The sequence below is a fragment of the Mesoplodon densirostris genome, chromosome 4, assembly GCF_025265405.1.
Source record: "Mesoplodon densirostris isolate mMesDen1 chromosome 4, mMesDen1 primary haplotype, whole genome shotgun sequence".
NCBI classification, from domain to species: Eukaryota; Metazoa; Chordata; class Mammalia; order Artiodactyla; family Ziphiidae; genus Mesoplodon; species Mesoplodon densirostris.
In genome coordinates, this window is record NC_082664.1 from 87559806 (window position 1) to 87575266 (window position 15461).

At 37.5% G+C, this 15461-nt stretch overlaps 1 protein-coding gene across 3 annotated transcripts in view; it reads left to right on the forward strand.

Annotated features, from left to right (window-relative positions):
• Positions 1 to 15461, forward strand: part of GANC (glucosidase alpha, neutral C) — a 74704-nt gene that overhangs the window by 23091 nt on the left and 36152 nt on the right. For 2 of the 3 annotated variants that reach the window (XM_060096672.1, XM_060096671.1), the window contains 6 exons: positions 2314 to 2496; positions 9512 to 9560; positions 12229 to 12295; positions 13716 to 13812; positions 14874 to 15054; positions 15279 to 15432. In XM_060096672.1, coding sequence (XP_059952655.1) covers positions 2314 to 2496; positions 9512 to 9560; positions 12229 to 12295; positions 13716 to 13812; positions 14874 to 15054; positions 15279 to 15432 — 731 coding nt within the window. The remainder of the gene's footprint in view (positions 1 to 2313; positions 2497 to 9511; positions 9561 to 12228; positions 12296 to 13715; positions 13813 to 14873; positions 15055 to 15278; positions 15433 to 15461) is intronic. The other variant, XM_060096673.1, reaches the window with a different exon arrangement.

Sequence of the window (15461 nt, forward strand, 5' to 3'; positions counted from 1 at the left end):
TTGTAATTTCATTCTTTTACATGTAGCTGTCCAGTTTTCCCAGCACCACTTATTGAAGAGGCTGTCTTTTCTGCACTGTATATTCTTGCCTCCTTTTTCAAAGATAAGGTGACCATATGTGCATGGGTTTATCTCTGGGCTTTCTATTCTGTTGCATCGATCTATATTTCTGTTTTTGTGCCAGTACCATACTCTCTTGATTACTGTATCTTTGTAGTAGAGTCTGAAGTCAGGGAGCCTGATTCCTCCAGCTCTGTTTTTCTTTCTCAAGATTGCTTTGGCTATTCAGGGTCTTTTGTGTTTCCATACAAATTGTAAAATTTTTTGTTCTAGTTCTGTGAAAATGCCATTGGTAATTTGATAGGGATTGCATTGAATCTGTAGATTGCTTTGGGTAGTAGAGTCATTTTCACAATGTTGATTCTTCCAATCCAAGAACATGGTATATCTTCCTATCTGTTTGTATCGTCTTTGATTTATTTCATCAGTATCTTATAGTTTTCTGCATACAGGTCTTTTATCTCCTTAGGCAGGTTTATTCCTAGGTATTTTTTTTCTTTTTGTTGCAGTTGTAAATGGGACTGTTTCCTTAATTTCTCTTTCTGGTTTTTTGTTGTTAATGTATAGGAATGCAAGAGATTTCTGTGCATTAATTTGTATCCTGCTACTTTACCAAATTCATTGATTAGCTCTAGTAGTTTTCTGGTGGCATCTTTAGGATTTTCTATGTATAGTATCATGTCATCTGCAAACAGTGACAGTTTTACTTCTTCTTTTCCAATTTGGATTCCTTTTATTTCTTTTTCTTCCCTGATTGCCATGGCTAAAACTTCCAAAACTATGTTGAATAGTAGTGGTGAGAGTGGACACCCTTGTCCTGTTCCTGATCTTAGAGGAAATGCTTTCAGTTTTTCACCATTGAGAATGATGTTGGCTGTGCGTTTGTCATATATGCCCACTTTCTGGAGAGTTTTTATCATAAATGGGTGTTGAATTTTGTCAAAAGCTTTTTCTGCATCTATCGAGATTATCATATGGTTTTTATCCTTCAATTTGTTAATATGGTGTATCACATTGATTGATTTGCATATATTGAAGAATCCTTGCATTCCTGGGATAAACCCCAGTTGATCATGGCATATGATCCTCTCAATGTGCTGTTGGATTCTGTTTGCTAGTATTTTGTGGAGGATTTTTGCATCTATGTTCATCAGAGGTTTTGGCCTGTAATTTTCTTTTTTTGTGACATCTTTGTTTGGTTTTGGTATCAGGATGATGGTGGCCTTGTAGAATGAGTTTGGGAGTTTTCCTCCCTCTGCTATATTTTGGAAGAGTTTGAGAAGGATAGGTGTTAGCTCTTCTCTAAATGTTTGATAGAATTCACCTGTGAAGCCATCTGGCCCTGGGCTTTTGTTTCTTGGAAGATTTTTAATCACAGCTTCAATTTCAGTACTTGTGATTGGTCTGTTCATATTTTCTATTTCTTCCTGGTTCAGTCTTGGGAGGTTGTACTTTTCTAAGAATTTGTCCATTTTTTCCAGGTTGTCCATTTTATTGGTATATACTTGCTTATAGTATTCTCTCATGATCCTTTGTATTTCTGCAGTGTCAGTTGTTACTTTTCCTTTTTCATTTCTAATTCTGTTGATTTGAGTCTCCCTTTTTTTCCTGATGATAGACCTAGGGATTTTAAGTGCTGTCTCTGAGCTTATATAACTCCTGGGGATCCAAAGCATCCTAAAAGTCTACGTGTCAGAGTGGGCTGTTGGAAGTCAGATGATAAGTAAACAAAAGCTTCACCTTTCCATCTCACTTTGGACTGAGTGAATCAATAACCCAATCTGTGTTATTTACTCAGTTGCTGAGTGTAGGGTTGGAACGAGAAGGAAAAGCAAAATGTTTAAATTGTATGCACCAACTTGTTACTAGACTGTCCAGACCAAAGTAATAATGATGATGAGAGCTAACGTTTACTGAGTGCTTATTATGTGCCAGGCTCTGTGCCAAGTGCTTTACATGTGTGATCTCATTTAATCCTCTCAAAAAGCTCTATTTGTTCTTGCTTTTATCATTTCCACTTTACGGATGAGGAAACCAAGAACTAGAAAGATTAACTTGTCCACAGTTATACACCTAGTGCATGGGAGAGCTATGTTTAGTCCAAGCTTTCTGACACCAAAGCCCATGCTCTCAATTACAGCTCTCTACTGCCTTATCTGTGCTATGTCACATGAATATTGATTGAATTGAGAATTGCATTGAGCCATGTAAACCTATAGCAATTTATTTTTCTCTTCCTGCCTTGTTTTCCAGGCTGATTTCATGCTCAGGGGATACAGGCAGTCTCGTACTGGCAAATGGAAAAGGAGATCTGAAGTGTCACATCACAGCAAACCCATTCAAGATAGACTTGGTATCTGAAGAAGAGGTTGTGATGAGCATAAACTCCCTGGGCCAATTGTACTTTGAGCAGCTGCAGATTCCTCCCAAGCAAAGGTATTTTTGCACATTACTTAACACATAAAGAACTTAAGAAAACCTGATTGTGAATACCAGTTGCCTAAATAGATAATACATCACCATAGAAAACTGGTTTGCCTTATTTGCTGGGATATTGTTCTGAGAAATTTCATCTTTTCACCTGTGCAGGTGAATGCAGGCTTGATGACAAAAATTATTCTCAGACATTTGTGAAGATGACACTCTTAACACATCCTGTATGTTTGACTGAGGACATTCTCTACCCTACACATCCTTCTAAAAAAGCATCCTGTTAACTTTTTTTTTTTTTTTTCTTTTTGCGGTATGTGGGCCTCTCACTGTTGTGGCCTCCCCCGTTGCGGAGCACAGGCTCCGGATGCGCAGGCCCAGCGGCCATGGCTCACGGGCCCAGCCGCTCCGCGGCATATGGGATCCTCCCAGACCAGGGCACGAACCCGTATCCCCTGCATCGGCAGGCGGACTCTTAACCACTGCGCCACCAGGGAGGCCCAACTTTTTTTTTTTTAATAAATGTATTTATTTATTTTTGGCTGTATTGGGTGTTCGTTGCAGTGCGCGGGCTTTCTCTAGCTGTGGCGAACAGGGGCTACTCTTCATTGCGGTGCACGGGCCTCTCATTGCGGTGGCTTCTCTTGTCGCGGAGCACAGGCTCTAGGCGAACGGGCTTCAGTAGTTCCAGCACGCAGGCTCAGCAGTTGTGGCTCGCAGGCTCAGCAGTTGTGGCGCACAGGCCTAGTTGCTCCACGGCATGTGGGATCTTCCCGGACCAGGGCTTGAACCCACGTCCCCTACATTGGCAGGCAGATTCTTAACCACTGTGCCACCAGGGAAGCCCACACCCTGTTAACTTGATAGATGCTAATGTGAACTAACATGTCTTCAGAATTTCATTTTACCTCCTTAGAATAACATGAGTTACCTTAGACTTGAATAGTTGTCCAGGAATTTTCTGGAACCAACCATTTGATCAAAGCTGTTTGTGTGTGGGTCGCATGAATTGGAAGATAGTAGTAGAAGGAGATTCTTCTTCCATTTTTACCAATATTGTCTTTAAATCCTCCAGTCTTTCTATTTTTACCCAAATAATGAACATCTTATATGAGCTGCAGAAAGCATTCAACATAGTGATTTTTTTCTGAGTTTCAACTTATTTCTATTTTAAAATTTTAATATTAAAAAATCTTATTTTGGGACTTCCCTGGTGGTGTAGTGGTTAAGAATCAACCTGCCAATGCAGGGGATGGGGATTCAAGCCCTGGTTCAGGAAGATCCCACATGCCGTGGAGCAACTAAGCCCATGTGCCACAGCTGCTGAGCCTGCACTCTAGAGCCTTCAAGCCACAACTACTGAGCCTGCACACTACAACTACTGAAGCCCACGCACCTAGAGCCCATGCTCTGCAACAAGAGAAGCCACCGCAATGAGAAGCCCACACACCGCAACGAAGAGTAGCCCCTGCTCGCCACAACTAGAGAAAGCCCGCGCAGCACCCCAAAAATAAATAAATAAATAAATAAATAAATAAATAAAATATAAACGACTTATTTTATCACAGAAATGTGTTCATTGAAGGAAAAACAGAAAATATTGAAAAGAAGAAAAATTAAAATACCCATAATCCTGCCACCTACTCTGTTAGTGCCTTTTGAATATAATTCAATTACTTTTTTTGACTGAAAATACTAATAGCATAACAAATCCCTGTGTATTTGTTATTTATATTTAATTCATTATTTATTTATATTTAAAGCATTAATATTTAAAACATTTTTTCCTTTTACTAAATTCCCATTATTTTTGTTTTATTTTGTTTTAGAGGTGATATCTAAGTTGGGCTTTTAAATTTTTATTTATTTTTTTAATAAGCACATTGTACAAAGGTGTATATACACAGGGAGATCAGCTCGGTGCTTTTGACGACCTAGAGGGATGGGATAGGGAGGGTGGGAGGGAGGTTCAAGAGTGAGGGGATATGGGGATATATCTATACATATAGCTGATTCACTTTGTTGTACAGCAGAAACTAACACAACATTGTAAAGCATTTATACTCTAATAAAGATGTGGGGAAGTAAGGTGTATATAGTGAAAAGTCTCCCTCACCATTTGTGCTTGAGCTACCTCATTCCATCCTGAAAGTAATCAGTGTTTCCAGTTTTCTGTGTGTCCTTCCAGAGATAATTTATGCCTATACAATAAGATTAATGTATTCTTTGTTTTTTCCTTTCCTGACACAAATGATATCATCTTTACACATTATTCTGTACCTTGCTTTTTTCCCCTTTACCAATGTGGTAGTTCTAATTTCTTTAAAACAGCTACATAGTTTCTATTATATGGTTACACTGGGATTCATTTAGTTAATCCCTGCTAGTAGACTTTAAAGTTGTTTCTGATATTGTTTTACAATACTTACTTCATGAATAACCTTGTATATGTGTCATTTTGCATACATGCAAGTATATCCATAGACCAGAGTCATAGAAGTATAATTTCTGATCAAATGGTTTGTACATCTGTACTTTTGATAGATGTTTCCAAATTGCCTCCCATAGAGGTTGTGTACTAGTTTATATTTCCATTATTTGTATTTATCTTTGTGTTAGGAAAATTAGATTATCCACTTGGAAAAAAATGTAAGTTAGGTCCTAACCTCAGAACATTAGCAAAAATGAATTCCAGATAAATAAAAATAAAGCACACAAAAAAATAAAAATAGGAAAAAATGTAGAATTTAAAAAATCTTATTAGTGTAAGAAAAACTGAAGAGCCATAAGGAAAAAGGTTGATTGATTCGATTACTTAGAAATTTTAAACTTTAAACTTTATTATAACGGCAAAAACAAAATACAAACAAACAAAAAAACTTGAACAAAATGAAAAGGCAAGGACTTGTAATTTCCAGTCTGGCATGTGAGGAGCTCAGAAGTTGCCACAAACAAGAATGAAATGTCAATCAAAAAAAAAAAAAGAAAATTACTCAAAATACAATATAGACCTAAATGTAAAACCTAAAACTATAAAACTTCTAGACAATAATGAAGAAAATCTTGAAACCTTGGATCAGGCAAAGATGTCTTAGATATTACACCAAAAGCATGATCCACAAAAGAAAAAATGGGTTAAATGGACATAACCAAAAGTAAAAATGCCTGCCCATTCAAAGACTATATGAAGAAATAGGTTATTATCCTTCCTTTAATTTGCATTGACTATTAATTATTTTATTTTGCTTTATTTTATTTTATTTTACTGTAGTAAGAGCACTTAACATGAGATCTACCCTCTTCACAAAATTTTAAGTGTTCCATACAGTATTGTGAACTGTAGGCACAGTGCTGTACAGTAGGTCTCTAGAACTTATTCATCTTGCTTAACTGAAACTTTATGCCCATTGATTAGTAACTCCCCATTTCCCCCTCCCCTTAGCCCCTGGCAGCCACCATTCCTCTTTGAGTCTATGAATTTGACTATTTTAGATACCTAATATAGGTGGGATCATGTAGTATTTGTCTTTCTTTGACTGGCTTATTTCATTTAGAAGAATGTCCTCAAGGTTCATCCAGGCCTTAGACTTTGTTCATTTGAGTATGAGTTGCTTCAAACTGGAGGAAGTGATCTGGAAATGTGTTAAAATTTAAAATAGTCATACTTTTGAACTAGCAGTACTACTTTTGGGACTTTTGTAATCAAACACACATGTATCTAAGATAAATGTATGAAGGCGTTTATTGTGGCATTGTCACAGTAAAAAACTAGAAAAACCTGAATAATTAACCATAATTATAATAAAATATTATTCAACAATAAAAAAGGGATATTAATCCCTCTGTATAATGATTCAAATAAAGCTTTAGTATATTAAAAAAAAGGAAGACTATATGGGGCTTCCCTGGTGGCGCAGTGGTTGGGAGTACGCCTGCCGATGCAGGGGACACAGGTTCGTGCCCTGGTTCTGGAGAATCCCACATGCCGCGGAGCGGCTAGGCCCGTGAGCCATGGCCGCCGAGCCTGCGTGTCCCGAGCCTGTGCTCCGCAACGGGAGAGGCCAGAACAGTGAGAGGCCCACGAACCCCCCCCCCCAAAAAAAAAAAAAAAGACTATATGAAGAGAATGAAAAGATAATTCATAGACTAAGAGAAAATATTTGCAAAGTATATATCTAATAAAGAAGTTGTATGTATTGATATAATATAGAAAGAATTCTCAAAATTCAAGAAAATAATCTAATAAACAAAAGATTTGAACAGATATTTCACCAAAGAAGATATACAAGTGACAAATAAGCACTTGAAAAATATGTTCAATGCCATTAGTCATTAGGGTATTGCAAATTAAAACAGTGACGTACTACCACACACCTATTAGAATGGCTAAAGTTTAACAGGCCGACCATATTGTTAATGTAAATTGACCAAATAAAATTATATCCTTCTTAGCAGGAGCTGATAAACTGACACTGGGCTTGGAAATGTAAAAAAAAATTTTCTATAGACAGGGTGAACTGAAACCAGGGAAGAGTGAGTTCACTAGATGGGGGGAACATGGCTATTTGGAGTGAAAGGTCAGTCCACAGCATCATAATAACACTAATGTGTATATTCACAACAAAGTAATGTCACTACATTTAATAGACAGCACCAAAAAGTAGACATAGTGGGGACAAAAGTTCCCTGATATAAATGGCTGCCTAGACTTATTGTCCTTGTGGATCCTTGGGAGGCATTCTTTGAGACCAAATTGAGACTGGTCCCTGGGCAGAGTGTTGCTCTCTGCCTGTTGAACATTCATGCTGCAAGAAGAGGTAATGAGCCTTATTCTAAGTACAGATGTACCTTGTACTTGTATAATGTCCTAAAGGAGAATCATAGTTTACATACAATCTTGCGATCTTCTGCTATGCAAAGGGTTTATTTTGCCTTTTTCAATGTATCTGCTTGACTTAGGCACTTTGATCAAGGAAAAGAAAAATAAAACACCTCTGAACTCTGATCTTTCACTGCTTTTGTACATTCTGATTGTGAAGTTGAGGGTAAGGATGTTCAAAAACCCATGGGGAATTTTTATGCCTTCAGAATATTGTGCCTGTTCTAATATGATGAGCTTTTAAAACACTTCGTTAAAACATGAATCAATATTTGTAATTGTATAGATACTCAGCTAATTTTGAATGCTGCTGATGGCATAACTATATATAAATATAAATATAAATTTTTATATCCAAAAATATATTCTTGTGTGCTGCTTTTCCTACCTGGCATTGTTATTTCATATAATGAAGATTGTTTTCTTTTTTACTAACTCATTTCAAAGAGAAAGAATTTTACTTATAAGCAAGCTGTTTTTCCCCCAAACATTCCAAAACAATTCTTTTTCTTCTTTGTTTTTTTCATCCAATAAATGATAGCATTATGATCTTTAAAAAAGAAAATAGCAGAGCAGTTTTTCAGTTATCTGAAACGCTGTCTCCTGGGCTGCAGTCCTCATTTTGCCCCCAATAAAACTTAACTCCCGACTCTCCAAAAAAAAAAAAAGAAAATAGGAGTAGTTATATTAATTTTAGAAAGAGCTAACTTCAAAACAGGGAAAGTTATCAGGGATAAAGAAGGCCATTATATAATGATAAAGGGGTCATTCTCTGAGAAAATGTAACAGTCAGCAAACCTTAACGTGTATGTGCCTGATAACAAAGCATCAACATACTTGAGGCAAGAATGATAGAACTGCAAGTAGAAGTAGATGAATCCACTATTATAGTTAGAGACCTTAACACCCTTCTATCAGGAATGGACAGATTCAGCAGGGCAAAGATCAATAAGGACATATTCTAATTCAAAAGCACCATCAATCAGCTGGCTATAATTGACATCTATAGTCTCCCTCACCCAACAACAGAATACACATTCTTCTCAAGCTCACATGGAACATTCACCAAGACCACATTTTGTGTCATAAAACACACCTTAACAAATTTAAACAAATGGATATCATACAATGCCAGCTCTCAGACCACAATGCAATTAAACTAGAAATCAACAACAGAAAGCTGGAAAATTCCAAAATACTTGAAGATTAAACAACATGCTTCTTAATAACACAAAGAAGAAATCTAAAAAGAAAGAAAGGAAAAGATTTCAAACTAAATGAAAATTAAAATACAACTTATTAAAATTTGTGGGATGCAGCAAAAGCAGTGCTTAGAGGGAAATTTGTAGCATTGAATGCAAATATTAAGGGGTCAGATGCATTTGAAGAGAGGCACATAGGAACTCCAAAAGAACAAGTCATTTCTGTTGCTTATGCTCACTGGTAGGTTCATAATTGTTCACTTTAGTATTATTCTTTCAACTCTGTGCGTACATTATATACTCTTCTATATGCATGCTGCATTTTACACTAAAGAAAAAATTAATGTATAATGAGTATGAATAGACAATTCACAGAACTAGAAATACCATTTAATGTATAAAAAGGTAGTCTGCATCATTAATGGTACAAGTTCAAATTGAAATGCATTATCTTTTCTAAAACTTTAGATTGGCAAAGAGTTAAAAAAAAATCCATGAAGTCTAGTATTGTTAAGAATGGAAGAAATATGCACTCAAATACAACTATAGGTGTTAGAATAAGTTGTCATCATCCTGCAAGACAGTGCATCATGTTGCTCCATTCTAGGGTAATATTGCGCGAGAGGAACTGTGTTCTACCTTGCTTATGTTTTGTTTAAATACTAGGAACATGTATTACATTTAAAATAAAAAAAACTGATTAATGTATTTTTAAAAGAGTTAACAAGAAAATTCAAATCTATCTACATTTTATAAGAAATCAAGCTGTTGGATTAATGTTCATCATAAATGTTTAATTTCATAAATTAATTTTTATAATGATGTTATTTTTAATAAGTTAAAGGATATAATTTATGGGGTCTCAATATTTGGAAATGGAAATCTTTATCATTGAACAAATTGTCAGTCTTGCCATGAGTGAAACAACTTTATATTACAGCAGAGCTTCCAAGGAAAATGAGGAGGATACATCAGATGACACCACTCAGGTAATCTACATAGAGTAATTTATCTTTTTAAAATGTTTTTCACTATCATCATCATTATGTGGAATATAATGGGTCTGTTCTTCCCTTATACAGGTGGGTAGTTGGTAAATGCTTTACTACATATAAATGGGAGCTCCTGTAGGCCAGGCACTGTTCAAGGAAATTGGTACTGTATTATCAAACTAATCAGATTCCCTCATTATCATGGAGCTTACATTCTTCTAAGTCACATTAACTTTTTTGGACTTTAAGAGCAAAGGAGAACTATGGAAAGGTCTTAAGCAGCAGAGATACATGGTCTGATTTCTGTTTCGGAAAGATTATTTTGGCTAAATTTTGGAGAATGGACATTCCAGAAATCTTCTCTTCATCCAAAGCCCCACACATCTTTAAAGGAACCCTGACAGTAGCTATGGCCACCAAGAATGGTGAAAAATATTTCCAGTGCAATAAGACAAATACTTCTTCCTCTTGAGAACTGGCCCATACTGATGAATATGAGAGAGAATAATTTTTCCATTTTCAAATAGGGAAGATAAAAACTAACACATTTGTGCCTTACACAGCTTTGTGACAATATATTAGATTAGCTTTGGGGAGACCTCTAATCAGATAGTGGTTTTGAGTCAAACACCCCCTTGCAGGAATCTGATGAAAGCTGTGAACCATCCCTGTAGAAAAAAACATTTTCTTTCCTACTGTTTCAGGGAGTTTGCAAACTTTAAAGCCTATCTAGACCTCAGGATAATAATCCCACATTAAGAATTCAGGTGTCGTTTTAAAAAAAACAGACTCACTTTACAGAAGCTTTAATTATGAAGAAACAACCTAGAAATAGGGAAAGGGCTCACTTTATTATTATTGTTGTTATTATTATTTATTTATCTATCTATTTATTTATTTTGGCTGTCCTGGTTCTTAGTTGTGGCACTCAGGATCTTCGTTGCAGCATATGGGATCTTTTAGTTGTGGCATGCGGACTCTTAATTGTGGCATGCATGCGGGATCTAGTTCCCTGATGAGGGTTGGAACCCAGGCCCTCTGCATTTAGAGTGTGGAGTCTCACCCACTGGACCACCAGGGAAGTCCCTCACTTTTTAAAAAGAAATGTGCTTTTCACATACACACACAATTCTTTTAAAACTTTTTCATTTTACCGGAGAAAAGGTGACTTTTGTAAAGCTTGAAAGTTCATGGCTCTAGGTCAAAAGATAGTGAACCTGAGCAGTGGCCATCCCAGTTGACTTCTCCATCCAGCACAGGAACACAGCCAGTAGTTTGGCTAATTGAAGCAGGGGGGAAAGTGCCCATCTCAGCCAAAATCTTTGCTTAGGGTCTCTCAAAAGAGACCCAAGTTATTTGATTCTAAATGTTTTGCCTTACATATGTAAAAGACTGCATTTTACAAAGTGCTTTCACATCATTTTGGCTCTTTTAAAGATATTCACATCAAACAGTGTGGCAGTTCCTAAACAATTAAATTACAATATGAGGGGCTCACCTGGTGGTGCAGTGGTTAAGAATCCACCTGCCAATGCAGGGGACACGGGTTCAAGCCCTGGTCCAGGAAGATCCCACATGCTGTGGAGCAACTAAGCCCGTGCGCCACAACTACTGAACCTGCGCTCTAGAGCTCATGTGCCATGACTACTGAGCCCGCAAGCCACAACTACTGAGCTCACCTGGTGCAACTGCTGAAGCCCGTGTGCGCCTAGAGCCCGTGCTCTGCAACAAGAGAAGCCACTGCAATGAGAAGCCCGCGCACCGCAACGAAGAGTAGCCCCTGCTCACCGCAACCAGAGAAAACCCATGCCCAGCAACAAAGACCCAACGCAGCCAAAAATAAAAATAAATAATTAATTAATTAAAAATTAAAGAAAAAAAAGAATTACAATATGATCCAGTAATTCCATTTATGGATATATATCCAAAACTGAAAGTGGGACTCAAACAAATATTTGCAGCCTATGTTCATAGCAGAATAATATTCACAGTAGCCAAAAGGTAGAAGCAATCCGGTAATCCAAGAGTCATTGACAGATGAATGCACACACCAAGTGGAGTATATACATGCAATGGAATATTATTCAGCCTTAAAAAGGAAGGAAATTCTGATACATGATACAAAATGGATGAATCTTGAAGACATTATACTAAGTGAAGTAAGCCAGTCTCAAAAGGACAAATACTGTATGATTCTACTTATATGAGATATCTAGAGTTGTCAAATTCATAAAGACAGGAAATAGAAAAGTAGTTGTCAAGAGCTGGGGGGAGGGAAGAATGGGGAATTATTGTTTAATGGGTGCAGATGTTCAGTTTGGAAGGATGTAAAAATTCTGGAAATGGATGGTGATGATGGTTGTACAACATGTGAATGTACTTAATGCCACTTAAAAATGGTTAAAATGGTAAATTTTAAGTTATGTATATTTTACCACAATTAAAAATATATTCATGTCTGCTATAGATCATAAGGATGATTAATGGCATTTATATAGAACATAGATCTAATTTGTTTAATATACTGATACCACAAACTGGCCTTTTAAAAGATGAAATCACTTCCTCAGTCTAATATTTTAATCAAATAAATGTGCTATTGTGGTAACAACATTTGTTGCAATATACAACCTCAGTTTGCTCCCTTTTTTTTTGGTGCCAACAGGAAAATCAAGAGGAACTGGGCCTGTGGGAGGAGAAATTCAGAAATTTTGTGGATGTCAAAGATAATGGTACAATTAAAACTGGTGTTAAAACAGACCTTTCCAAAATGGCCAAAATTCTCTATCTAAAAGTCCCTTGAGCTTTGGCACCTAAACACGTGACTTCTGTAACGTGAACAGAAATCTCATGTTTGGGTCCCCTATTCTTCAGTAATTCATTGCAATAGAGAAATAGTGAGTGTATGACTTGTGGGGAGTGTAGAACTATAGGCCTCATGGAGCTTCTGGTCTCATGGAGGTCCACATACTGCTTGCACTATCCAGTGAATCAGACAGCTGCAAATTCCACATTCTATTTTTATGAGAGTCAAGTGATGAGAAACCAAGTTCTAGAGCTCATTGGCTCCAACATTTCAATGCAGTGGTTCTCAGCCTTTTCCAGGCCTCCCCATCATTCATGTGAGCATCATGTGACCATCTATGACATTTCTCACTAGGCTTAGTGATGGGGGGGGAGGGTGTAGGTGGCTGGGAAGGAGTTTGTCCCTTTAGGAGACATGGTTCAAATACTTGGGGCTTATTTAGTTGGAAAAAATACTCACTTTTCTCCTTATTTCTCCCTACCCTGGGGAATAACAGACCTTCCCTAACTCCTTGAGAATCTCTGTTCTAGCATCTATTTCTATAGCCTCATATAATGATCAGGACTGACATATGCCCAAAAATTGTAAGTAGAGGGGCCCTAAAGCTCCCCTTTCTGTAACATTATAATCCTTTTTACCTTACCTAAAGCACCCCCTTTCCATAAACTCCTTCAAATAAGGACCATTTGATGGCAAATACTTTTACCTGAGAGGGAATTTAAGTCAGTGTTCTCCTAGTTACTTTTGTTTTCCCCATATCTCTAAAATAATTGTTAAATAAAGGACTTTGTCTTTGGCTAAAGGAAATTTATATATCTACAATCACAGGGAAGGGGGTATTTTGAGGAGCCAGGAAAGGTCCTCCTGGTGCCCTTGACCTTACAGTTTCTGTATGCAGTAAGAATGAACAGTCAGGCAGAAGACACCCAGTCTTTCATCCAGTAAGTATTAAAAGTACTCACTCTCCTCTGCTTCCTAAAGAAAACAAGTATGCAATACATTTCTGGAAATTTTAGATGAGGGAAAAAATCTAAAACTTTGTAATCCTATTTTACAGATAGAAAAGAGATTTACTATGAATGAGGACACAGAGAACTTTAGCACACAGCTAAGGAAACATAACTAATAAGTGCCCAGAACTTTGCCATGTGCATTTTTGTATCCCCACAACACCTAAATATAACATTGTACAGAGAGTCAGCATACATGATTTACTGATTGATCAGGGCAAGCTCAGGTCTCTTGATCCCTAGTCTAGTCATCTTGCTGCTCTTATAGTTGCTGAATCTCCTTAATTGATTGTCCCACTGAGAAGCAAAACTCAGTCACTATCCTGGTCCCTGCAGGTCCTGCCTCCATTGGTTTGGATTTCTCCTTGCATGGGTTTGAGCATGTCTATGGGATCCCGCAACATGCAGAATCACACCAACTTAAAAATACCAGGTAAAGTGAAAACAAGAATTCTTACAGGAGGCTTTGGTTTCTGGACTGGAAAAGTTTGAAAGGAAAATATGTGAGATGTCTGAGCCAGTGCTAATATGTATCTGGCCTTTCCCCTCTTGATATTGCTTGTAGGTCTTTAAGAATTCCCCTTTAATGATCGCCCAGAGCAGTGGTTTTCAATTTTTATTTTTTGGCAAAAAGAAGACAATTATAAAAACTGTAATGCTGAACCGGAAAATATAGAGGAAGTAAAAATATGGAGCTGCTGTGGTTGAAGTAGCAGGGAGAGCTTCATAATATCACCCCCCTGGGTTTTGCTTTCACCTCCCAAGGCCTTTCTGTGGAACCCTGGGAAATACACTATGAAGACCATTGACCTAGAAAAAGGCTTTTACCAAAAAAGGACAGTGAGCCAGAGAATGGAAGAGTGTGGCATCTCATATCACCTTTGATTCCCTCAGGGAGATTATTTCAAACTAATACTATTGACAAACAAATGCCAGGGTTATCAGTCTAAGAGGAAGCAGAACCAAAGAGAAACAGAGTCTGGTCAAATTTGCCAGGTTCAGATGCTGTTTAGATAATAGGGAGACATAGTGACAAGTGAATCAGAAACTGTGTTGCTCTCACACCAACCTGAGTTCCATGTTCCCCACCTCAATTCAGTTCCTAATCTTTCCCTACTCAGCACTGTGGAAACGTTAAGATACTATCATTTTGCTTTCACGACAGAGAAATACAAAATTTGTCAATTTATTGTGTGCTTGCTATTATGCAGGATTCACAGTAAATGGTTCTCACCTCACAAGAGATATTTAGAAAAACTATCTAAGATATGAGATCATACACGCCAATAGTAGCATGAGGGGATGCCAAAGGAATCAAAGGAGGAGGATCATATTCACCCACATTGGGTCAGGAAACCTTTAGGGAAGTGTTAGGAGTTGAGCTTTGAAAGATGTATTGTACCCAAGGGGAGAATGCAGGGGAGAATGGAGCTATAATATTCATTAAGAATATATATGCAGTGGTAATTGGTAATCCTTCTTTGTGTGTTTCAGTGATGGAGATGCTTACCGTCTTTATAACCTAGATGTCTATGGATATAAAATACATGACAAAATGGGCATTTATGGTTCAGTGCCTTATCTCCTGGCCCACAAACTGGGCAGGACTCTAGGCATTTTTTGGCTAAATGCCTCAGAAACACTAGTGGAGATCAATACAGAACCTGCTGTAAAGGTGAGCAATGGATCATGGCTGCATGTCATACAGAAGAAACAAAACCACTGAAGTCTAATTGTAGCTCTGGGCTTTTAATGGCAGTCCTCTGCCTCCAGAGTCTTCGCAGTATAATCAGTGAAGGTTATTGGTATGTACTAAAGGATCAGACTATTACACACATATGGATGGGTGTTGTGGGTTAGAGGGAAATTTTTCAGACCTTCATTCCATTCCTTTTCCAGTATGCATTGACCCAGATGGGCCCAGTTGCTGCTAAACAAAAGGGCAGATCTCATACTGATGTGCACTGGATGTCAGAGAGTGGAATCATTGATGTTTTTTTGCTGACAGGACCTACACCTTCTGATGTCTTCAAGCAGTACTCATACCTTACAGGTACTTGCATGTGGAAGTGCCAGTTTCTT